Raw genomic sequence first — 25,297 nt, 5'->3', positions numbered from 1 at the left:
ATACAATCTTATTTTAGGATATAAAATGACACGAATAAATGAAATAAGATACTATGTTCTTGAATAAGAAGATTTAATATCATAAAATGCCACACTTCCAAAAAAGTAAATATACATGTAATGCAATTCTGAGGAGAATTCCAATGAGTTTGGCTTTTGTTTTGCTTTAGAAATAGAAAACATGACTTTAAAGCTTATATGAAAAAGCTCATGTCTGAAAAGAGGCAACAGTATTTTGAAAAGAAGAATAAAGAATACCGAGGGGGTTCTTGACTTACAAAATATTCATACTTATTCTAGAGCTTCTGTACTCAAAAATCAGTGTTGTCCTGGCACAGAAATAGACCAAAAAAAAAAAAAAAAGAGGAAAGGAAAAGAATACAGAGTCCTGACCAAAATATATAGACAGTGGTGTTTACTTTGAATGAAAAAAGAATGCTTTAGCTAAAAAATGGTAGTGGCACCTAGGGAAAAAAAAAAAAAAGCTAGTTCCCTACCCCACACCATGTCAGACAGAATAAAGAGTTAAATGCTATCTTCCTCAAAAGAAAGAAAGAAAGAGAATAAGGGGAGGGAGAGAGGAAGTTTATTAGAGTCAAATTTAGGAGAATATTTCTACAATCCTGAGATGGTGAAAACTTTCTTAATAAACATGGCAGGAAACCCAGATGCCATAAAGTAAAAAATAACTACATAAAGATGTTCTAACAAAAAGACAAAAAATAATCAGGGGGGAAATACATGCAACATTTTATTTATGGCTGCAAAGGGTAAATATCCTTAATATACAAACAGCTCCTAGAAATTAGTGAAAAAACAATTCACCAAGGAGATGGAGAAGAATATAAGAGGCATTTACTGAAGAGGCTGTCCCAACTGGCGACAGCCAACCAAGGAAAAGCAACATAAAGCAATGGGGCAAGATGTCTTTTCACCCATTCAGCTGGCATTAACTTCAGATAGGAAGTCAAGGATCCTCCCCTGCATTTATAGAATGTAAATTGCTATAATAGTCTGTGAAACACTCTGTCAACATCTATTAAAATTAAGATTTTAAATATGTATATCCTTTGACCCATTATCTCGATTTAGTTCCCACTATTGGGAATCTAGCCCATAGAAATCAAGTACCAGAACCTATGTATCAGAACGCTTATCTCAGTACGACTCGTGGTGGGAAAACCCATCAATGGGGGACGATTGACTCAGTATGGTACATCCTAATTATGGACCATTATGCAGCAACCAAAAGAAATTATCTCTGGACTTGAATAGATGTTGGAGACATATTGCTAAGTGAAGAAAAAGGGGGAAGGGAGGTAAATAGGACTAAGGAGAAAAAAGGACAGAAAGGAATTCTTATTTTTCTACATTGTTCGAATTCTTCTTATAAGGTTGTATTTTGTTGTATTTAAAAACTAACTTTAAAATATACCTCATTCCAAGGTACAAAAAAAAAATTACTTTGGCAAATCAGTTTTCCAAAGGATCTTGAGATTCAAAATGTCAAACGCTCAAACTTTCAGCGTTCTTACGCCAGCTGACTGCAGCAGGTCAGTTTTCTGTGCGGAAGGATATTTACTCAGCCCTTGGCCAGATGGCTTAACGGTCTTCGGGGCGAAGGTGGTGTCCTAGTTCGCCATCCGGTGTCTGAACGCCCCCTGCGGGGAGGTCTCTCCCAACGGTGCGCGTGCAGGGCTCAGCCCACGGAGAGACTGCTTCCCTGGACGGACCCGCCCTTCTCGGGGTGCAAAGCAGGCTCACCCCGACCCGACGGCCCACCAGAGACGGGCGCGGCGGCGTCAGCACCGTTGACAGCGGCCTCCCGGAACGGGGCAGGGGACTGCACTGTGGGAGGCGGCCTCACCTAAGCGGGGGTCACCGGGCCCAGGTGACAGGGGAGGCGGGCCAGCAGTGGAGGCCGAGGGGAGGGCCGCACCGCCCATCACGCCCCGGCGTGGACAGCGGCCGTCCCTACCGAGGCTGCCGGGCAGGCGGCGCAGGACTCTGGCAGGAGGAGCGCAGCGGCAGGCCACGGGACTGCTGGATCCGCCGGACTAGACAAAAGCGGTCTGGCTGGCCCCAGTGCGCAGGCGCACCAGCAGGCAGGAACACAGCTCAGGCACGGGCACCTGCGGACCCGCAGGCGGAATGCGGGCCGATCGAAGCAGGCGGGGTGAGAGCGGAGGACCCAGAGGGAGTGGGTGGGGCAGAGGTGGCGCCTGCGCACTCCTCTAGCTTCCGTCTCTGGCCGCCACCGGCCTTCATGCCTTCATTGATGCATCTCTGCTTGCCACAGACTATGCACGTGCCAGTCTGCCCACCCACCCATACACGGGATGCTTACTACCTGTTACACTGACCAAGCACTTCTAGTTCCTGCAGTGGTAGAACCTGGAATCTCGTGAGGAAGGGTCAAATCAAAAGGGTCAAAATTGGGGTGAGTTTATTATGAGCCATATCTGAGGACTAGCCCAGGGACTTCCTTCTCCAAGTAAGGAGGGGCGCGAAAGGAGTGGGGTGTACAGAGGGGTTATACACCATCAAAGAGCATGTATCACATATGATTGGAATGTCCCTTTTACAACAGTCAAGAGATTGCCTAGCCTGCACAGCAATTCACACAGTGATTGATGACCACAGCAAGTAGCAGGTCTGTCGTCTCGAGCTTGGTGGTCACAGCAGGTCACCAATCAATCCGTAGCCTAGGGAGAGATGCTTATCCTTAAGGAAATGCCAATGGGAAGTTACATCTTTCCTTATCTTAAAGGGCCTTGTGCTTGTCTTTGGGACATAGTAAATACTTAAAGCAGATATACAATGCATGCTCAGTGGCTGCGGCAGGCCCTTTTGGAAAAACAAGGTCAGGCCAAATTAGTTTTACACCAAATGGCTTCCTCATATAACCCAATATATCCTATTGCTTGCCATTTATTTATCATTTATTAATAAATAAATGCCCAATGAGAAGAAAATAAGGTAGGGCTGCTGAGAAAATGTGGTGGGAGTTGAGTGCCTATTTTAAACTGGGGAGAAGGAGTCAGAAGATGCCCAATAGGCTGTAAGCGGGGATCTGAAGATCCACAAGGATAGTTCTTCCTCCTGCCTGTGACCAGGGAAATGTTCTAGTGTGTCTCTGGTTTCACTCTTGCTCCGTTTCATCAAGTCTCTGAAACCAGCTCAAGACAAGGTTGACATAAGGGAAGCCATATTGTAGAAAAGAACTCTCTTGTAACTTTGAATGACCTCTGACAAACTAACCCAGCTGGATATGCACCCTCCAGGAGATCTAACTGCTCTGTCGATTTTATGACACCTGCTCGTGCATGTACCTCCCAGCTGCGATAAGATGGTAACTTGATAAGGTGATAACTTTGTTTTTGTTGAGTTCCTTAGGAATGTGATGACCCCTGAACAGAAAATCTATGCTGATAGCCATCATCAGTGAAAACTGAAAGATCTGGTGTGGTACTCCCAGTCTATAAGACCAGAAGGTCAACATTCCTAATCCCCTCCCCAATAACCCAATGGCCTATATAACTGCTGTAAGATTTTTGTGCCCCCTTAAGATGGTTCTTTTGGACATGAGTCGGCCATCTTCCCTCTTGCTAGGAAGCTGTAATAAAAAGTCCTTTTTCTCCTACCACTTTGCCTCTTGGCTATTGGCATGTCTTTTGGCGAGCAGAAGGCCACACGTTGGGTGGTAACATCTCTACTGCAGACAGGGCGACCTTTCAAAATTGTAAGTCAAGTTGTCTTTCAGGCTTCAACCTTTCCCATCTACTTAGGATAAAATCCAGATGGTTGTCATAATCTTGCCCCTGTTTCTTCATGGTACTTATCCCCTTCTGAATTATTTTATCGTCAGGCTGGCTGCTGGAATGTGACCTCCTTTTCCAGGGTGCATTGTAATAAAATGATTTTCCTGCAGTATAGGAGATATTATAATAAAATGATGCTCCCACAGTATAGGATGCATTGTAATAAAATGATTACACTACTTTGTTACAATTATAGCTTTACAGGTGCTGAACATCTCACATGACATAGTCCCAAGTTTCAACAATAAGTAAAATCTACCAGATTTTGGCTAGATGGTGGAATGCATGGATGGCCTGCACTGAGGCCACCCCACTTTCCTGACTAGGGGCATGGAGTTTGGGTGGGCGTTGTTAACCTGACAGCAGGGACTCTTATTTGTAATCTGGGCTGCTGGTTTGGGCTATCAGAGCTGGCTGGCACCTGTGCTGGTCGGGAACACCAGGGGTCTGCAGCTGGGCCACGGTTGTCATCACAACTTGCTGCTGCATGAGTTTCTCCTGGACCACCCGTGGCTGCACAGGGCCACGGGGCCCCTGTGGGGATCATCTGGACTAGCTGCCTGGCTGTTGTTGCCTGGGTGAGGGGCACAGTCTGTAGAGAAGCCTGAACTGAAACAGTTAGAAAAAACACATTACCTAGAAAACACAGATCAAGTGACATGACAAATGAATCATTCTTGGGGGTGGGCAGAGGGGTTTTAGAAAGTTAATTAGCCGGAATGCTTTTGTGAAATGTGAAAACTACCTGACATATCAAAATATGACCCCTGGTTTCTAACGAAACAAAAGAAAACTAAACCATTGTTGCTTTAAACCATTGTTGGATGCCTCTGCGGAAAAGGCGAGGGTTGATGACTGGGGACTGGTGGTAGTGGCCGTGTTCAGCTTTTAATACTATTTGGTTTTTTGAAATCTATATGCCAGTGTGATTTTGAACAAAATAAAATGTTTTTAAAGCACTGCTTTTATATGGTCACATTTTGTAGCAGTAAATAAAATAGTAAGAGCCTGACGTTTCCTCTGTTAGGAAGGTAAGTCATCACTGTCCCTAGGAGGACTTATACCTCTAGGACTCAAGGTCACTACAAGTGGGTTCTGTTTTCTTTATGCATTTCCCTAAAACTATGATGTGGCAGCTTCAGCTTCTAGGACGTACCTAAGGTTATCGGCTGAAGGAATGATCCTAGAAATGAGCTCCTTCAGTACATTTGGCACTGAGTTTGAACACGTTTGTCCAGTTTTTTCCCTGCTAGTCTAAGGATATCAAAGGTTTTCCTCAAAGTTAATTGTTTTCTGTATTATGAAAATCAAAAGAGATCCTCTAGGGCCAGCCCCAGTGGCCTAGTGGTTAAGTTTGGTGTGCTCCGCTTCGGTGGCCTGGGTTTGGTTCCTGGGTGTGCACCTACACCACTCATCTGTCAGCGGTCATGCTGTGGTGGCGGCTCACATACCAAAAAAGAGGAACCTGTCCTACGCCGACCTCATCACCAAAGCCATCGAGAGCGCCCCGGACAAGCGGCTCACGCTCTCGCAGATCTACGACTGGATGGTCCGTTACATGCCCTACTTCAAGGATAAAGGCGACAGCAACAGCTCGGCCGGCTGGAAGGTGGGGGCGTCCGGCTGTGGAGGGGGCTGGGGTCGCGGGCTGGGGCTTCCAGGCTGCTAGGTGCGTCCAGGCTCCCGTCAGGCGGTCGGAGGGAGGCCCTGGGGCACCCCCAGGGACATGGAGTGTGTGCCTAGGGCGTGGGGCCGGCCAGCAGACAGGCGCGGGCGTGCTGGAAGCAGCTGTGTGTGTGCCCTGGATGCGGGGTGGGAGGTCTGGTGGGGTGACAAGGGACTGCCGCTTTGAGGCATCTCGGAGGAGCATCCCACCCCGTCCTTGGGAGCATAGCAGAGGAGCCAATTCCCAGGCCTCGGACATGGGGGAGCCCCTCTTACCCCTGCGAGTTTGCTTTATGATACTCTTGCCCTCTCCACCAGATCACCCTCCTTAAAGAGCTGGAATAATGACTTGGGGCCAGTGACTGCTTTCCCCCCAAATCTTTCCCACTGCCCTCCCTGGAGCTGGCCCCCGGGTGAAGAGTGCGACCCTGGGCCCACAGTTCTTCCTGTGGTGCCAGGAGTTCACCCTAGGGCACCAGCCAGCCTGGGGTGGGGAACTGGTCAGGTGACCTGGGATCTGAGTTCTCCATGGGGCAGCTGCTGCCCCCTTGCCTGGATCAGCATGGTGAGCTGGTGATGACCTCTGTTGGTGTAGGGGCACGGTATTGAGGGCTGGGGATCTGTCCCTGCCCACCCCAGGCTGTCAGTCTTACACTTCTCTGGCTTTCTGAGCCCAGATGCATTTGGTGGTGGGGGGAGGGGCAGGGGCACCCCAGGGATGCCTAAGTGCCAGCCAGTGGAAAGGGGGGCGCCATCTTGCGAGGGGACAGGGGCTTGACTGGATTGTGGCCTCCAGACCCTCCTCTGGCCATCTTGTTGGGGAATGGGGATAGTCGATGCCTTTAGGGGAGAGGAGGTTGGTGGGGGGTGCTGTGCCTGGGGCCTGTGAGCTGTCAGGCTCCCTATGGGAGAGGGGTCCCTGCAAGGGAGTCGTGCCTACGTGGAGGGAGGGGGCTGTGCGTGGTGGTGGCTGCAGACAGGGTCAGAGGAAGGAGGTGTGCCAGTGGAAGAGGGGAGGCTTGTGGATGTGGACAGCTCTAGATGCCCAGAGGCTGCTTTTTAGGGGCTGCAGTGCTCTGACCCGGGAGCCATGGCTCTCAGGCGTTGTGCTGGCAGCTTCTCTGTCTCTCTGTGGCCCCTGTGGGGTGGGGCCACAGCTTGGAGGAGCAGACATGAGTTTCCTTCCCCAGGCTTTCTCCTGTCCCCTTGGGCTCAGCCCGGGCCAGAACATTTATTCCTCCCAGCTGGGTCCTGCCCTTGGGCTTTGCTCCCTCCTCCCTCCCTGCTCCCCATGCACTGTCCCACCTTTCACTTCTCCTTGTGGATATATTCCCTGTCCTCAAGGGCACAGTTTAGATGCCTCTTCCAGGAAGCCTTCCCTTAACCCTCTTTAGCTAGCTTAGGACTCCCTCTTCTCTGGCCATCTCCCTATCTGTCATAGGTCTCATTTCCCTTCTCCACCCTGCGTTTGGAAGACAGTGGCAGTGTCAGAGCAATCTCTGTGCCCACAGCACCCAGCATAGAGCTTGACAACGAGGAGCCACCGGTGCATGTCTGGTGAAAGAGTGAAGAAATGGGTGGATCATGCAGAGGATGCTGAGACCAGGGAGGGTACTGTGGGCCAGGGTAAGCCAGGAGGGCTTCCTAGAGGAGGTGGAGCTCCAGCTGGGCTTAATAGATTAGGTATGATGGGGGAAGATGGCAAGAGGGGACGTGAGGCTGGAAGCTGGGCGAGAACTGCACTTCATTGAGGGTCTCAGGGCCAAGCCCTGTGCCAGACACCTTCAGGCATCTGTGCCAGGTGTCTCCTTTAATGCTCTCAGCAGTCCCTAAGGTGAGTTTTACCGTCACCATTACAGAACTGGGCACTGAGGCGCAGAGTGGAGGAGTGAACTGCCCAAGGTCACATAGTCAGTTGGTGGGAAAGCTGGACTCCAGTCCAGGTGTGTCTCCCTCCAAGGCCCCACAGAGCCTCTGGAATAGTATCCTGCTGGCACTGGCCGTGGGAGTGGGGCGCTGACGGCTTTTGCACAGGGGCAGGTCTAAATCCTAGAACGTGATTGGGAATGGAGATAATTTGGAGATAATTTAGTCCCATGTGTTCATTTCTCAGACTGTGAGACTGAGGCCCCGGAAGGGGATGGGACTCTTCTCAGGTCGTCAGTCAGCTGTGAGCGGCAGGCCCTGGATGACGGCCCAGGTCTCCTGCCTGCCCATTGGATGCATTTTCCACTGCACCATGCTGCTGGGGACACACTGGTTCTCCCTGTTCCCCGGGCTCAGGAAGGAAGGAGCTCTGGAAGGCTTGTCCTGGACTGGGGCATTGGAGAGGGTGCTTCAGCCTGGGGTTCCTGACTTAGGCCCTGGCAGAGACCACCCAGGCATTGGAGGAGGGCTGTTCAGATGGGCCTCTCCCATCTCATGCTCTCAGTGGCTGTCCCCCTTGTACCCCACCCCCCATCCAGCTCCCCATGGAGCTTCCTCCTCGTCATTCGTGCCCCCCCTGCCGCTTGTTCCTCCATTCCCAGTCAGTCCCTCCAGGGGCCTGGTGGAGGGGCCATCTCCAACTCCCAGCCAACCTCTGGTTAGCAGGGCCTGTGGTACGCTCAGGTGCCAGGGCTGGGGCAAGGGGCCCATTGTTCCTTCCTCCCTCCCCTCTCCCACATAAGTGTTGCACTTGAATCCCCAGGGGTGTTAGACGGAGTCGGGGAACAGGGGAAGGCACTGCACCTGCCTTCAGGATGCATCAGAGCTCAGCCAGTTCCACACCCAGGCCCTGTGTTTTACAGGCAGGAAGGGCCGGGGGTGGGGGAGTGCAGGGAAGGCAGGTTAGATCCGCTGGGAGCCAGGCAAGCCCTCACAGAGAAGGTGGCACTTGATCTGAGCTGCCTTCACGGGGCGGGGGGGGGGGGTGCAGAATTTGAGAGAGTCTTCCAGGAGCTGTTGACTGCATATGGAAAAGCAAGGAGGTGGAATCATACATGTTGGGTTTGGGAGATGGTTGGGCGTGCCAGGCTGGAATGAGGGCTCCTAGGGATGGCAGGGAGGTGGCATGGGAAAGGCAGAGTGGGCCAGATCAGGACGGGCCGCTGTGCTTGGCCTTTGCCCTGTGGTCCCAGCTGTGGCGTGCTGCGGAGAGGAAGTGGAGGAGGCAAGGTCAGCAGCAGGCACAGGGCACTCAGCAGGCTGAAGCCTGAGGAGGGGCTGGGCTTGGTGCTGGGAACTCCACCCAAGAGGCTGGCAGTGTTCCCCTCAGGGCGGAGGGTCTCCAGGCCTGGGACGGCGCTTGGACAGGAGGTCCCCCTCCCTCTGCAGTGTGCTAGTAGTGTTTATCTCCACCATCCAGGTAGAGCCTCCCACTTCCTCTCAGATGCTCCAGCCCCACCTTCCCTAGTGCTGGACTCCTCCCGGAAGCCTTCCAGGCTGCTCAGGGTCCTGGCACTCCTTCCACTTAGCGCCTCTGGAGTTGTTCTGCCTGCTTTTGTGTTTCCTGGCTGCCAGCTCCCCTGGGAGCTCCCAGGTCAGGCCTGGGCGCCTCCCATTTCTGTCCCCAGGCCTGGGGGTGGGGAGGAGCGCAGTGGATGGGGAGTTTCCCTCTCCTTCAGGGCTGGAGCAGCCTAGCTGTTGGGGGGTGGGATCTGGAGGGGTGGTGCTACCCCCATCTGGCCCAGGCTGGCCAGCAGGTCCTAGGTGGGAGGGAGGCTGGAGGGAGGGACTGATCTGAGAGGCCAGGAGGAGGGTCGTGCTACAGCCGGGCTGAGCAGTGCTTGTGAGCGCAGAGGGCTCCCCTTCTTTCCTCCCCCCAGCCTGCTCCAGCAGGGCTGCCTCCTCCTTCTTTGTCCTCCGGGGATCCCCAGCCCCAAGGGCTGGTGGGGGTTCGGGAGGAGGCGGTGTGAGCCTGGGTTGGGGGGTGTCCTCACCCCCCGCACTGCACTAGCGGAGGGCTGGCAGCTGCCCACCTCCTGGGCACGAGCCCGTGCCAGCCGCTCCTGGCACAGTTGCTGGCACGCCCGGCAGACTCCCACGGCCACCTGCTCACACCCACCCACGAGCGCTGGCGCGCTGCGGGCCCTTCAGGCTTCCTGGGCCTCCCGGCGCCCCTCCCCCGCCGCCGTGCTCCGGAGCCCCCACCCCGGTTCTCTGCGCCCCGCCGGCCCCTTCGCTCCCGCCAGCCCCACCGCCCTGGCCCCCATCCTCGCGCAACTTGGGGAGCTCAGGAGGCGGGGCGCCGGGAGGCCCCTGGGGTAGCTGTGCCGCTGTAGGGGGGAAGGGGGGACCAGGAGGCAGGCAGGCAGGCAGGCAGACCGACAGACAGGGTGAGGGCCCCGCCTGCCACCTGGCGCCGCTCCAGCGGGACGATGGCGGGCAGCGTCGTGCCAGGCGGTAATTGCAGACAGACTAATTTAAAGAGATGAGACGGTTATTTTTAACTCGTGTTAAGGTAATGAACGGCGCGGGGGGTTTGCGGGTTTGAAAGTTCAGCACCCCCCCAGCCCCCACTTTCTGCGGGTTGGGGCCCCCCTCTCTGTGTGCCCTGAGGACTCCAGCTGCAGGATTCGCTGGAGTGGGGGTGCTCTACCAGAGAGGAGGGAGGGCTGGGAAGGAGATGCCCACTAGCCCAGGGCATATCCCATCAAATCCTGGCCACCATCCTTCTGGGTGGGTATTAGCATCTCTGTGTCCCAGGTGGAGAAGTGACTTGTCCTGGGGTCACATCCCTACGAAGTGGCAGGCCTGGAAATTGAACCCCCTTCTGACCCCAAAACTCAAGCTTTTTCTATACCATTGGGGCTGGAGGGGGGCTCTTGTGTTTGGATTTTGAAAGGGCACAGGATTATTCCTTGCAGCCCACCTTCTCCGTCCTTTGAGTGGCAGCCGGTGGTGGCCACCACATGGGGTCCTGGGGCTGTGGAAGCCCCTCTTTCTGTGTCCTCTGAGGGGAGGGGGTGGTCATGGACTGTGTGTATGGATGTGAGCCTCTGGGATATAGGTGCAGCAGCCATAGCAGGGGGAGCCCCCTCCTCACCTCACTTTCCCCCCTATTTCATGACTGACTCACCAGCACCCTTTGCCTATTTGCAGCCTGTGGGCCTGCCTCCTAACTTGGGGGTGGTACCTGGGAAGCAGGTACACACTGGTGCCCACTCCTCCCACCTCCAAATCAGACTTTGGGTCTCTAGGGGAAGTGGGGAGTCACAGAGCCCAACACCCCCTTCCATGCCTCCTTCCTCAGCTCAGTCCCTTCTCACACACTCCCAGTGACTGAGAGCTCATGATCTCTGACCTCTGAGACTGCCCATTCTATTGCTAGACAGGTCTTAAAGTTAAGACGTCCTTCCTTCTCCCGGCAGAGGCCCATCTCCCTGGAGCATCGCTCAGGGTGTCCTAGTTCAGCCTTTTGGGGTCAGTTGGAGCTGTGGAGTTGGGAGTAGGTGAGGGGTGGACAGAGCACCTGTAGGAACCTGATCCAGGTGTGTGAGCTGGAGCAAAGCTCTTTGCATTCTGGTCCTTGGTATTCTCCCCAGTGTCCAAAGGGCCTTAACTCGGTTTCTGGTCCTTTCGGCGCTGTGACTGACAAATCCTCTGGTTCGGGAACCACGAGGGGTTAGTTGGCATGGCCGGCACAAAGTACCGATAGGACTTCTCACGGGTGGAAGCGTGTGAGTGTGGGTGTGGATGGACTTGAACTTGGGGCTCCTGCTTGGAGATGCCTACCCTGCCCATGGCGTTACCCAGGTGGCAAACGTACTCTGGGCGCAATGACAGGAGTGCTCATGGCAGTCCCAATTGGCCCCCAGAGCGGGCAGATGGGGTGTGCAGGGTGTTGGGTGGGCATTAGCTGAGGCTCTGGGGCCCGAGTAGGGCGCTCAGGGGGATAGCTGGATCTGGAGCGCCCCCCTTCCTCCTGGCACCCTGGTTACCATGGAAAGCAACTCTTGTTTGGGAGGGTTTGGCTGTTTGCTGCCATTCCCCACCCCCACCCCATATGTGGAGGTGGGAGGGGGGCCAGGTGGTGTGTGGGGGAGGGGCCTCCCACACCCTCCCCCCAGGGCCTCCCTCTTTGCAGAGAAACCTTTCTGGTCTCTAGGAGGGGTGCTTCTTGTGGGAAGGGGAACACGAATGAAGAGAATTAACGTCTGGGTGCTAGGCAGTTAGTTGGACACTTCACATAAATGCTCTCATTTCATCCTCCCTGGGTCCTGCCAGCTATGTGTTAATAGCCCCATTTTGCAGTTGAGGAAATGGAGGCCAAGAAAGATGAAGTCACTTGGCCAAGGCAGCATGGCTGGGATGAGGCCGAGCCTGGATTTAGACACAGACTTGTCTGTTTCTACCATGTTTCCCCATGTCCCGATGCTGGTGCAGTCTCAGCCCCACACACCAGCCAGCCCTCCTGCTCCAAGGCTTGCTCATGCTCCAGAACGCTCTAGGGCTCCTCAGTTCCCCTGGGAGCCAAGCAAGCCCAAACTGCTCTGTTTGGACCCCTGGGCCCTCTGCTGGCCTTGTCTAGACCCTACCCTCGCTCCCGCTTTCCCTGCAGCCTCTGATCTCAGGCCACCCTCACGTTGTCGCCTTTACACCTGGCCCTGGAGTTCTTAACCCACACCCACTGTCATTGTCACATGCTCACCAAGGCAGCTACTGACTCATGGACTGATCCCTTGGGACACCCCTCAGAAAGTAGGCGGGGTCTTGGGTGGTTGGAACAAAGACCTGCCTCCCAGGTGATTCTGGAACTCACTGTGTCTCCCTGAGAATTCCTCCCTTAAATCCTTAGTTGTTGGCAAACCTGGCTGATGATCAGAGTCACCCAGAGGCTTTAGATAATACAGGTTTCCAGTCCCCATCTCAGACCCTCTCCATCAGACTCTCAGCGGGTGGGCTTTGGAATCTATATTTTAACAGGTCTGTCTAGTCACGGGTCCGATTCTGAAGCAGTGCCTTAGATGGTAGCGTCTCAGGCTCCACTTGTCCCTCCCTTCCGCTGCCCCCAGTGTGGACCAGCTTCTTCTCCAAGCAGGCTGCCCAGGTTGAGCCCACTCCTCTCCTGCTCGCTCTTTTTGGATCCTCCAGAGACTTGAACCCCATGCAGACAGCTTGAAGGGACTGACCCCCATCCCCAACACATTCACTCATCCCTCACGTCTTAGGAATCGCGCCATATAGAATGTGGATGGAGAGAATGCAGCTGGCAGCCAGGGCTGATACGCTGTGCCACTCAGAGCCTCTGGCCACAGGAGGGAGGGGAATTGATGGTGTAAATTCTCAGGAAGCCTCTCTGCACCTAGAAAGGTGAGGAAACTGAACGTCACAGCCCCTGCTCTCTGAGGGCTCCCCATCTGGTGAGGAGACGTGAGCACGTGTACAGTGCAGTGCTGTTCCTACAGGATCCAGTCCAGGGGCTTCAGCGTGACACTCAAGGCCTTGGCCACCTGGCACCAGTCAGCCTCTCCAGCCACATCACTCACCGTCTTCTGACCCTTGCTGTAGCCACACTGCACTCTTCCAGCTCAGGATTCAATCGCCTTATGCCATTACGTCCATGCTTTCCTTGAATTCTCATAGCAACCCTGTGAGGCTGGTACTGTTACTGTCCCCGTTTTGCAGATGAGGAAACTAAGGCTGAGAGAAATAAAGTGGCTTTCACAGTATCCCACTGTAAGTGACAGAAATGAAACTCCCCAGGGCTAACTCCTGCCTAGCCCATTGCTCTGGCCAAGACATTCCAAGCTGGCCTCCGCTTCCACCCCTGTCTCCAGCCCCATCATTGCCTCTCTGCTCTCCCTTGGAGTTTGGCCCTGAGGCTTCCAGCCTGGGGCGTGGCTCTGGGGTCCTTGGCTCCCTTTCTCAGAGAGCTCCCTGAAAACAGGGCCTGACCAGCCTGATATTGTCCCACACTGCACCCCCCTCCCCAACCCCATCTGTAGGCCCCAAGGCTGATGGCAGCTTCCTCCCTCCAGGCCTACACCCACTGGGCACCAACTGCAGTGCTGCTCAGGGGAACGGGACTGGCTCCCTGACTTTGAGGTGCCCACAAGTCAAGCTGGGGAGATAAGATGAGGACTCCAGATTTTGATTCAGGATAAAGACTGCTCAGGGTCACGGTGGAAGGCCAGATAATGATCTATAGGTGTTTGGAGGTAGAGGAAGGGAACCAGATAAAGGAAGTCAACCCTCAGGACTCTTTAGGAGCCCCACAGAGTCTGGCTGTGTTGGCCAGAGCCCACCAGGACTTGAGGCTGGAGAAGCAAGCAGAGGCCTGACAGTTAGTGGCCTTGAATGCCAAGCTGGGGAGCTGGCACTCCAAGCTGTAGGGGATGGGGAATTACTCTGGCAGAAAAATCCCTTGACGGTGGTGTGGAGGGTGGACGAGGGGAGAGGCGGGCGCTGGCACCCAGTGTGGGCCTGGTAGTGGGGTCCAGGGGAGAAGATGAGCCCGAGAGAGGGTGGAGGCCCAAAGAGTCCTAGATGCCAGGCCTGAGGTGCCATTCAGCACCCTTTGGTGCTTCAAGGATCCCGGAGGTGAGGCAGAGTGGTGTTAGGGGTCTTGGACACAGGCAGGGAGGAGCTGATCATAGCTCTGTCACTCACCCTGTGTGTGGCCTTGGGCAACTGTCCCCAAGATATCAGGAAATAACATGACGGTTATTCATTGCTCTGGGAAAGGAAAGGAACCAGCACTGCTGTGTCAGGTGGGGGTCCCTGGGCCCTGATCCCTAAAAGACACTGACTTGTGCGTGTTGCGGGAAAGGGGGTCCTTCCTCTAATGCCTCCCTTTCTGTCCCTAAGGTGTCAGATATTCAGGATGTCCAAGCTTTGTCCTGCCCTTAGGTTGACCCGCTGCTTTCTAGCCTCCAGAGCCTTCCCCATGGCCTTGGGAGGCAAGCAGCCAGGTTTTAGGCTCTGTATTTTTAGAGATAAAGGCAGTGATTTGCTCAAGGTCACCCTTGAACCCAGGGCTGCCTGCCCCTGGGTGCCTGCTGCCCTTTGCCCATTGGGAGGCTGTGTGACCTTGGGCATGGCCCTTCCCTCTCTGGCTGAGTCCTATCTAGAGATCTGAATTCCCCTCCCCCAAGACTCTGGGAAGCTGTGATGCCTTCTCCACCCCTCCTGTCCCCTCCCCCTGTCCTCGTCTGGCCTTGCCTCCTCTGTAACCTGAGCTGGGGCTGTGGGGGAAGGGGCTTGCCCTCTGCCAGAGGCACCTGCCAGCTGAGCAGATGTGAGGGGATGGAGGCCCCCTCCTCCCCCAGGGCATCTCCGGCTCTTAGCCTGGCCAGGCTGGGGCTGGGAAGGCAGTGCTCAGTACACCTAGCCCTGGCCCCTGGCCTCTGGACCCAGAACTTGCCCTGAGCACTTGTCCCTTTTCAGCGGACATTCGTGCTCCAACATGTCCTGCAAGGACCTCTCAGTATCCAGGAGAAGACAGATGGCAGATGAGGGCTGGTGCCCAGTTTGGGTGGGCTGCCCTGGGCTCCTGGAGCCCCTTGGCATGGGGACAGAGGGCCAAGGGCGGCCCCTGGGGCAAGGCCAGTGTCTGCGCGGGTGGCCATGCCCCTGGGAGAGCAGATGGCTCTCTTGGCACCACGCCCATTCTGCCTTTTTTCCCCTCAGGAGCCGGCCTGCAGGGCTGGGGCACAGCTGCTGGGCCCTCCCCAGAGCCAGGCCCAGGGCAGGGCTGGGTGAGGTCACCGCAGCTGCTCCAGGCCTAGGGCAGGGGTGTGGGGAGGTGCGGCCTGAGGGAGGGAGGGGGCTCCGACTGAGAAGAGACAGGGAGAAGCCGGAATGGCTTTGCATTTAGGGATCCACTTTAATCCAAGATGAAGGAGGAAAGAGTGTGGAGGTGTGGCTGAGCCATTGCGGACAGCCCCCACCCCCACCCCAGGCCCACCCTGGAGCTTCTGCCAGGCCTGGGCTCCTCCCTAGAGGCATCTCAGGGTGGGAGGAAGAGCAAGGGCCCTGGGTGTGAATTCCTGCACCACCACTTACACGACGTGACCTTGGGCAGGTCAGTTTGTCTCTTGGAGCCTCAGTTGCTCGTCTGTAAAATAGGGATAATAAACCAGCTCAGAGGGTTGTCACAAAGACTCAATAGGGTTTTAATTGCTGAGTGCCAGCACAGTGCATGGCACCTGGTGAACGCTCAGTAAATGGTAGTTTCTTTGCTTCCTCACTTGGCTGGATTCTCTGGAGGAGCCAGGAAGTGCTGAGGAAAAGGAGGGAGGTGGCAGAGGCAGCAGGAACGGGAGGGGAGACCAGGATGGAGGAGGCAAGGCCTGGAGCTCTGGCCTGAGGTTTTGCTGAACAGAAACTGCACAGAATTGCCAGGCCTGAGTGGTTTGTGGCTGCTGAGAGCTCCATCCTATGGTTGACTGAATGTGAGCCAAGGGTTGCCCCAGAAAGTTCACGTGGGGAGGCAGACTCATAGACAGTTATACTCCAGTGTGCAGTTAGATTTCTGTAGTAGCACTGACGTGGGAGCAGCTATCTTTGGGGCTTGCAGAGGGCGCTAGGAAGATGCCACAGAGCTAGCCTTGTTGGAGCAGCAGGAACTGGTGGAGCAGAGAGGGAGGGAAGGGCAAAGGGAACAGAGTGCAAAGGCATGGAGGTGTGAGACATCCAGGGTGGCTGGAGCCCCAGATGGGCTTAAGGGAATGGAGGTGATGAGGCTGGAGAGCGTCAGAGGGCTCTTGAGTATCAGTCTGGAGTTGGACCCAAGCCTGTGGGTGATGAGCAGCCACAGGCTTTTGAGGGAAGAGCTCGGACTTCTGCTGCTGCTTTGTTTGCTGCCCAGGCTGGGTGTGTGGGCTCTGCTGTCTCTGGGGTAGGGGTGGGGGATGCCAGGGCCTATCCCTTGAACTCATGCCTTGCTTGGGACATTTGGTTCCCCCTACCCCCTGGCTGCCCACTTCTGTTCCACTGCTGACCCCAAGCTCACCCACCTGTTGACACCTGCGGCCCTGATGCCACCACCTGCCCTTCTACCCCTCCTCCACTACAGACACTAGTACCAAGGATTTGCACGTGGCCTCAGGCCCTTGAGGTCATCCAGGTCACCCTTTCTGCCAGGTGAAGCACCACAGCTTCACCTCAGGCAGCAGAGCAAGTGACCCCCGGAGAGTCTGTGGCTCTGTCTGAGACAGGTGTGTGTTCCTGGGCCAGACTGGGGCCCCAGAGTGGGGTTGGGGTAAGGGGTGGGACAGGGGCTGCTCTTGGGGCTCTGAGACAGGGAGGGGTTGAGGTTCATGACATGTGGGATCTCATCTATGGATGTTGGGATTGTTACCTTCTTTTCCAGGGGAGGCCCAAGGTTCCATGGGTGAAGCTGGAATTTCAGCCACTGCCCTGGACCTTTGTTCCTGCAGGAAGGGAGGGAAGGAAGGAGGGAGAGACGAAATGGGAGTCATGGTGGGGATCCAGCGCTCACATAGCCCCACAGGTGGTGTCTGCTCAGGGAGGCATTAAAGGGAGGAGCTAGATCATCATCCCCATGGGGTAGGCAGGTCAACTTCCTGAGGGAGGGGCTGGGCTGAACCTTGGACAGTGATAGAACCTGGAGAGGTGTCCATACCTGGCTTCGGGCTTGAATGGATGGACACAAGACCCGGGACTGAACTGGGAGGGTCCTGGAACCGCCTGGTGCCAGGGAGGCCAGGAGGTAGCACAGGGCTTGTGGTGGGTGAGGGGCACAAGACTTGGGTCTCCTGTCTCTTATGAAAGCCAGGAAGCTTGGGCTTGAGAACCAAGGCAGGGATGGACACTGAGGTGGGCAGGGGGGCAGTGTCCCCCGTCACACTGAGACCCAGACCTGGCTCCATCACTTCCCAGCTTCACGGCCTCAGGAGTCATTTAATCCACCTGAGCCTCAGTTTCCCCCCTTTGTAAAGTAGCACTACCTATTTGCAGGGCAGTTATCAGGATTAAAAGAAGAAATGTATCAAAGAACCTAGCCTGGGTCTGTCATATTGTAAGTGGTGCCCTTCTCCTGCCTCAGTATTTGAAGCACGTGGCGGTGGTGTGCTAGAGCTGGCTTCCACTGGCTCATGAGAGCCGATCGTGCACACTTCTTCCCAGTTCTGCGCTCAGTGACGTCATGCTGGCAGCTTAAAATTGGCTACGATGGCAGTATCCATGCCACAGAAATCAGCAACAGCTACAAATCAAATCCTGGAGAGCTGGAGGAAATCCATCCTGTGGGCCCTCTTTAGCCCTAGAGGGGACAAAACGGGAGGTGGGGCAATGGTGGAGCACTGGCTGGGCCACGCAACCTAGAACTCAAAGGCTGTGGGCCCTTTTGGGCCTGGGGAGATTGGACATAGTCATAGCAGGAGACAGCAAATGGTGGAACCCCTTTCCTCTCCACACTCCCCTCTCCCCACCTAGAGATCTGGTGGGCTCTGGCTGGAAAAGTAAGATTGGATGAGGCTGAGCTATCAGAGAATGAAGCTGTACTGGGAGGAGAAATGAGGTTGTACTGGAAGATAAACAAGGTTGTACTGTCAGGGAATGAGGTGGTACTTGGAGGCAAGGTGAGGCTGCATTGTTAGATAAATGAGGTTGTACTGTCGGGATGAAGTGTACTTGTAGGAGAGATGACGTCCTGCTGGATCAGTCAGGTTGCACTGTCAGAGAACACAGCCACACCACAGGAGGAAGGAGAGCCTCCGACTTGGAGAATAAATGAGGGTGTCCTGCTGGATAAATGAGGGGGCCCGTCAGGTGAATGGAGTGCTGTTAGCAAATGAGGTTGTACTTGCTGGATAAATGGGACTGGTGTGCTGGATAAATGGGGTTGTGCTGTCAGATGAATGCATTACTGCTCGTGGGCGAAGGGTGTCCTGGGAATAGATGGGGTTGTCTTGCTGGATAGATGAGGTGCGCCATCAAATGGATCAGACCCTGTCCAGGAGGGAAGCACGGTCAGCAAGGATGAGGTTATTCTGTTCCCACTGGGGCTCATGGAGTGTCTTCTCGCCCAGGTGGTACAGTCTGTAAGAAACCTTGGCCCCAGCAAGCCCTAGGTTACTCAGGTCTATCTGGGGAGCAGGAGGGAGCAAGGTGGGGGGCTGGGGTGGGCAGCTGCATTGTTCACCCTCTGAGGCCTTCTTCCCCTCTCACAGAATCCCTCACTGCTCTCTGCGGTTCCATCTGTGGATCACACTGTTCCTGACTTCCTCCACCCCATGCTTACCTCTCCTTCTGACTATGTTCCCTTCTCTCAGCCCAGTTTGGAGAAGCTCATATCATGTGCCAGCTACTCTGCCCAGTCTCATTAATTCTCCCTGCAACACAGTATTCCCCCTTTACTCTCTCATTCATTCATTCATTCCTTTGACATTTAGTAAACGCCTAGTATGTATCAAACACATGGAGTACAGTAAAAAATGGACAAAAATCCCTCATGAAATAGTGAAACCAGACAATAAATAATAAATACAGAATATAAATACATTATATATTTATATATAACATATATTAATTTATTAATTCATATATATATAAATTAAATATTCATTTAGACAGTGATAATTGCTTTAGAAAAATGTAGAGCAAGGTAAGGGGGCCCAGAAATGGCAGGGAAGAGGAGCAGTTGTTAAGAGTGGTCGGGATGGGCCTCGTTGCAGAAGGTGACATCTGAAGAAAGACTTGAAGGAGATGAGAGATCGACGTGGGTGTCTGGGCGCCCAGTGTTTCTCTGAGACAGAGGCCCCAAGGTGCGACCATGTCTCGCAGCTTCAGAGCAGGAGGGAGGGATCCAGCATTTAGGGGAGGAGTCTGAGAGGTCATGGAGGGGCTGTGGGCTATGGCAAGGCCTCTGTTCTTTACTCTGAGTGAGATGGGGGCGTCAGAGGGTTCTGGGCAGGACTGGACGTGATCCGGGTTATTTGAAGGACCACTCTGGCTGGCGCGTGGTGGAGGGCTGCAGGGGAGCAAGGGTGGAAGCAGGTAGCTGTGTGAGGAGATGGAAGTTCAAAGCATCTTGCCCCAGGGTCGCACTGCTTGTGAGTGTTGGAGCCAAAACTGGGATCCGCAGCCAACACCAGAGCGCATGCGCTTTGCCCTGCGCCAGCCTCCTCTCCCTGGTGGGTGAGGCCCCAGGGGACTGGCCTCCCTGGCCCAGGTTCTGAGGGAGAGTGGGATGGGTGTGGAATGTAACCCACTCTCCGTTCCCTCTGCCCGCTGAGGGTCTCCTGAGGCCCTGAATCAGGAAGGTCTATCTCCCCTGGGAACCTGCCCCAGGCCTGCATGGAGGTATGGGAGATGGGAGGCCCCAGAAGTCGGGCCCAGCTCTGGGCACCAGGGGAGCGCGGGCATGCTGGGGCCGGGCTGTGGTGGCGGGTTGCTAGGCGACTCCGAGAGGGAGCCCTGGTTACTGCTGCCTGGCAGAAGCATCTCCCTCCTCTGCCTCCCTCACCTCCTCTGTGGCCTCTGGCCTCCCAGGAGGCCTTGTGGGTGAATTGTGATCTGCGCTTGCCATTGGATGTTGGCCGGGAGGTCTGATCGGTACCAGGTGGCTGGGCTCTGAGGAGCCAGCCTGGGCTGCAGGGCCTGGGCTTCCCTCGTGGGGCACAGCCCTGGTGTACACCTGGTGCAGAGCCTGGCTCAGCAGTGAGGGCCTAGGTCCTTGTGCAGCTCTGGGCCACCTCCCTGGGTGACCCTGGACAAGGTATCGCCCTCCTCTAGGCCTCCTCTCTGCCCCATCCATCTGGCCAGCAGAATCTCTCCCCAGGGGCCTGGTTTTCTGTGCGAGTGCAAGGGAGGGTGCTGAGCCGGCAGGGCCTCAGGTGCCCCCACCCCCACTCCCTGATGGCTTGAGTGTGCAACACTCAAGTTTTGCATTAGATTCCATTAACTGAAAGAGTTCCACTACTTTGAAAAAAAGTTTGAAAACCTCTGGGCTGGATGATTCTAAGAACTTTCAGTGTCAAATCCAAAAGGTCCCCAGAGTACAGATGGCCCATCTCATCAGTTTACTGGTAGGGAAACTGAGGCTGGAGAGAAGGAGGGACTTGCCCCAGGTCAGGCTTGGTGGAATGGATCAATCCCCAGGCTGAGGGTCAGGGGGCTTGGGCCCGAATCCCTGCTCTACCACCAGGTCCTGGGTGACCTTGGGCAAATCCTTTCTTCTCTCTGGTTTGGACCAGCCATTGTTTCAGGCTGGGGCTCAAGCTCCCAGGGGTACCTGGCTGGGCAGGAAACAGAGTGGGGAAGGATGCAAACCTTCCTAGGCTCAGAACATGTGCTCTTGGTAAAAATCTAAAACATTATTTTTATATTCAGAAAATTTGGACGTATTATGAAGTACAATTCAAAATTCACTTGAACTCTACAAACGAATCACAAGACATATAGGAAATTTTGACCTTGTGATATGTCCCCAGTCTTTCCATGCTGCCAGCTTCTAGGGATAGTTTACATGGAAAGTTTGAGAAGCACTGGAGTACTGGCTTCCTAAGATTCTTTGGAAATTCTCTGACTCGTTTCTCTCTCCCGTGGTGGAATGTGATGTCCTTTAGACTCAGGGTGAGATTAACCTGAAATCAATACCTGGCTCTGCCACTTAAACTGTGTGACCTTGGCAACTTAAGTTAACCTCTCTGAGCCTCACTATCCTCATCCTTAGATAGGGATCACAATCCCTGACTTGTATGGAGTTTGACAGACTGATCACGTGAGATAAAGTAGTTTAACGCTTATACGTCTGAACAGGCAGGTTCTGAGTAGGTGCTGGTACTTGGCAATGTCCTTCCTCCTTCCCCCCCAGCACTCAGAACCAGGCTGGCACATAGGGACATTGATAAAGACGTGTTGCCTTACTGACCTCCAGGTGGAGAAGCTGGGAGGTGGAGCTTCTGGGAAGCCAGAGAGTTCCATAGGGGAGAAGAACTGAGGCCTCCTAGTCCCCTGAACACAGGTGTGAGGGAGGGGCTGGGGAGCCAGGTGCAGGGGCGGGAGCAGGAAGGGGGTATCTAATTGAGGGAGCACCACTCCCTGGGGGTCCAGCTCCCCTCCTCTCAGGGCCCCAGGAGAAGCCAGGCAGGGCAACGCTTGGAGGGGCCTTGGAGCCCCAGCTGTCACCTCCTTAGACCAGAAAGTGCCAGAGATAGGGAGCCTGGGCCCTGAAGAGTCAGGGCAGTACCTGGAGCTGGGGGTGAGGGGTGGGAGCATACCCTGGGCAGCAGAAAGGACCCCTCCTCCTGGAGACTGGTGGGAAGGAGGCGGGAGGGAGAGCCCTCATGGATCAGTGGTTATGGTTACAGGTGGATTAATGAGTTAAGAGCAGGTCCATGAGCTGGGCAGATCTGGATGGAGTGGTACCTAGCACTGCTGCCTGTGGGACTGTGGGCAAGTTACATCATGCCTCTGGGCCTCCGCTCCCTGGTACATGAGATGGGGTAATGCCAGCTTCCCCGGGTTGTTAGTGCCCAGCACAGTTATGCTCAGGGTATGATATTAAGGAGGTAGAGACAGAGCAGGTCTGTTGGGTGACCTAAGAGGTGAGGTCTTCTGGCCAGAGTGAGGGATTTAACCAACGTCTATGAGCACCTGGTGGGTTCACCAAACACTTACCCACACACATTATCTCAGGTAATGATCTAACAGCCTTCGAAAGTGGTTATTGAATGTTGCCCATTTTTTTCAGAGTTCACTGAGGCTCATAAGAGATTGAGTCAGCAGCCCATGGTCACATAGCTAGGTGGCTGAAAAGAGCCAGGCATCCTGCCCAGCCCTTCTGATACCCAAGCCCATGCTGTTTCTGCAGCAGTTACTAAGCTGGGAGGTCAAGGCCACCAGGTGGGAGGTCCCAGTGGTGGGGCGTGGCAGGCCCAGCAGAAGTCCTACTCCTCCAGGTTCCTGAGGGGAGCCAGGTCAGTGGAGCTGTGGACTCCCCTGCCTTCTTGGCAAAAGCAGGCAGTGACATGGGGATCACTAGAGACTGGCAGAGTAGAAATTTAGAAGAGGATATGCAGGGGTGGCAAAAAGGAAGCTCAGGGAAGTAGGAAGGAACAGCAGAAAGGGCCATGGAGCCTTGGGGAAGCCACTTCACCTCCTGAGCCTTGGTCTTCTTGTCTGTAAATGGGGATTACGCCACCTGCTTTGTGGGGATTTTGTGAAGGCTCCACGGAAGGGGCTTTGAGGGCAGAGCTACTCTGCTTCAGGTGGGTCAGGAGGGAAGGGTGGGCTGCAGCCCAAAGGGCAGGCTGGAGAGCTAGGCTGGCCTGAAGGTGGGCACCAAGCAGAGGTGGGGTCTGAGGTCTCCACGGCCAGTGGATGTGTTTTGAGGGGCTTGCTGGGATCCACGTCCTCTGTGGAGGTCCCAGGAGCTCAGAGGAGTTGGGGGAAATCTCTGCATAGTCTCGGGCCTATAGCCACCTTGGGGACCCCCAGCTTATTCTGCTTTCCCTGGCCAGGCCCTCCCAGCAAAGGGTTAACAGTCTTCTCTACCTGCAGTTGCATTTTAAAGACACGAAATTAAAGCAGGTAATTTATTCTCCCCACACATGAAAGAGCAATTAGTTCTAAACAGGGCTTAATCAGTCACCGAGAGATTGATTTCTGGAGCCCTGGGTTTTCGGGCTCCTGGCACCATGCCAGGCTGGGGAGGGAGGGGGGCAGACAAATGAGCCGCAGCGGCATGAGCCCTTACATAATCTGTCCGGGGGCCCTGGCAGGCTGGCCAGCTCCAGGCGGCGCTGGGCTGAGCTGGGGAGACAGGGTCCTGCTCCCCTGCTGCAGGCCCCTTAAGAGTCGCCCTCAGGTTCGCCCATGCTTCCCGGGAAAGGCCAGGCCCAAGGCTCGGGTCCCACCCTCTGGGCAGTGCCTGTGGGGAGCGGGGGAGAGGATGGGTGTTCGGGTTAGTCCGACCTGGGGACTTACACCTGTTCCCCCAACTCCATTGCCCCCTTCTCCCTTCTGGCTCTCTCCTTTCTCATCCTCTCACCTCCTTCTCTGTTTTCTCCCCCATCCCCGTTCCCCACGGCCTCCTCACTTCCCACTCCCCCACCCATGTCCTTGTCTCCGGCCACAGAACTCCATCCGGCACAACCTGTCGCTGCACACCCATTTCATCCGCGTGCAGAACGAGGGCACCGGCAAGAGCTCGTGGTGGATGCTGAACCCCGAGGGCAGAAAGACGGGCAAGACCCCGCGGCGCAGGGCCACGTCCATGGACAACGGGGCCAAGTTCCTGTGCATCAAAGGCAAGGCAAGCAAGAAGCAGCAGCTGCAGGCACCTGAGCGAAGCCCCGACGACAGCCCCCCTGAGCGCACCAGCCCCGGGGCCCTTGCCTGCCGCGGCCAAGTGGGCCACCAGCCCGGCCTCACACGCCAGCGACGACTATGAGGCGCGGGCCGACTTCCGCGGTGGCGGGAGACCCCTGCTAGGGGAGGCGGCCGAATTGGAGGACGACGAGGCCCTGGAGGCCCTGGCGCCATCGTCGCCGCTCATGTACCCGAGCCCGGCGAGCGCGCTGTCGCCCGCGCTGGGTGCGCGCTGCCCGGGGGAGCTGCCCCGCCTGGCCGAGCTGGGAGGCCCGCTGGGTCTGCACGGCGGCGGCGGCGGCGGCGCGGGGCTGCCCGAGGCCCTGCTGGACGGCGCGCAGGACGCGTACGGGCCGCGGGCCCGCGCCGGGACGCCCGCCTACTTCGGGGGCTGCAAGAGCGGTGCTTACGGCGGGGGCGGGGGCGGGGGCTTCGGGCCGCCGGCGTTGGGCGCGCTGCGCCGCCTGCCCATGCAGACCATCCAGGAGAACAAGCAGGCCAGCTTCGCGCCGGCGGCCGCGCCCTTCCGCCCCGGGGCGCTGTCCGCGCTGCTGCCGCCGCCGCCGCCCGCGCCCAGGCCCGGCCCGGTGCTGGGAGCGCCCGGGGAGCTGGCGCTGGCGGGCGCGCCCGCCGCCTACCCGGGCAAGGGGGCGGCCCCATACGCGCCGCCTGTGCCCTCGCGCAGTGCCTTAGCCCACCCCATCAGCCTTATGACGCTGCCCGGCGAGGCGGGCGCCCCGGGCCTGGCGCCGCCGGGCCATGCGGCCGCCTTCGGGGCCCCGCCCGGCGGCCTCCTGCTGGACGCGCTGCCCGGGCCGTACGCGGCCGCCGCTGCCCGGCCGCTGGGTGCCGCGCCCGACCGCTTCCCGGCCGACCTGGACCTCGACATGTTCAGCGGGAGCCTCGAGTGCGACGTCGAGTCCATCATCCTCAACGACTTCATGGACAGCGACGAAATGGACTTCAACTTCGACTCGGCCCTGCCTCCGCCGCCGCCCGGCCTGGCCGGGGCCCCGCCCCCCAACCAGAGCTGGGTGCCGGGCTGAGGGCCGCTTCCCGCGCCCCGGGTGCCTGCCCCGCCCCAAGGGGCCTCTGTCTTCCCATCCTGATCCCCGGGACCCCACCCCCGATTCCAGCTCCGCGGGAGGATCCAGGAGGCAGCCCCAGCCCAGCTAGAGACATCCCTCAGAAGTTGACCGCTGAAGGAAGTGGTGGGGAGGGGCTGGGGCACCCCTCCACTGCTGCCCAAACTCCTGAGACCCACTCCTTCCCCCGGGGGCAGGAAGTCTGGGAGTGGAGGCCGAATTCCGGGCTGGGTGGAACGGCGAGGAGCGAGGTGGGCCGCGCTGGTCGGGGAAGCCAACCGGGAGATGGGGCAGGGGGCGTCTCCGAATCTTCAGTTTCATTTGTGGGGCCCTCGCCATGACGAATCGCCCACCCCAAACTGCGGTCTGGTTCTCAATTGACACTTTCCTACTGGTCTTAGCCTCACCCACCCCAAGCCAGCAATCCCCTCCGGAAAATACACTCACACCTACCTGCTGTTCACC

At 56.2% G+C, this 25,297-nt stretch overlaps 1 protein-coding gene across 1 annotated transcript; it reads left to right on the top strand.

Moving 5' to 3' along the window:
- Window positions 1-1,503: 1,503 nt before the first annotated feature.
- Window positions 1,504-25,061, top strand: LOC131402889 (forkhead box protein O6-like). Its single transcript, XM_058537371.1, is given in 5 exon segments — window positions 1,504-1,553; window positions 1,672-2,176; window positions 5,281-5,430; window positions 23,515-23,748; window positions 23,750-25,061. Coding segments are annotated over 5 exon segments (1,983 nt in total). The 3' UTR covers window positions 24,794-25,061.
- The last annotated feature ends 236 nt before the right edge of the window (window positions 25,062-25,297 follow it).

This window comes from Diceros bicornis, unplaced genomic scaffold (genome assembly GCF_020826845.1).
Source record: "Diceros bicornis minor isolate mBicDic1 unplaced genomic scaffold, mDicBic1.mat.cur scaffold_324_ctg1, whole genome shotgun sequence".
In the NCBI taxonomy this organism is placed as follows: Eukaryota; Metazoa; Chordata; class Mammalia; order Perissodactyla; family Rhinocerotidae; genus Diceros; species Diceros bicornis.
This window is presented reverse-complemented; position numbering and strand designations above follow the sequence as displayed.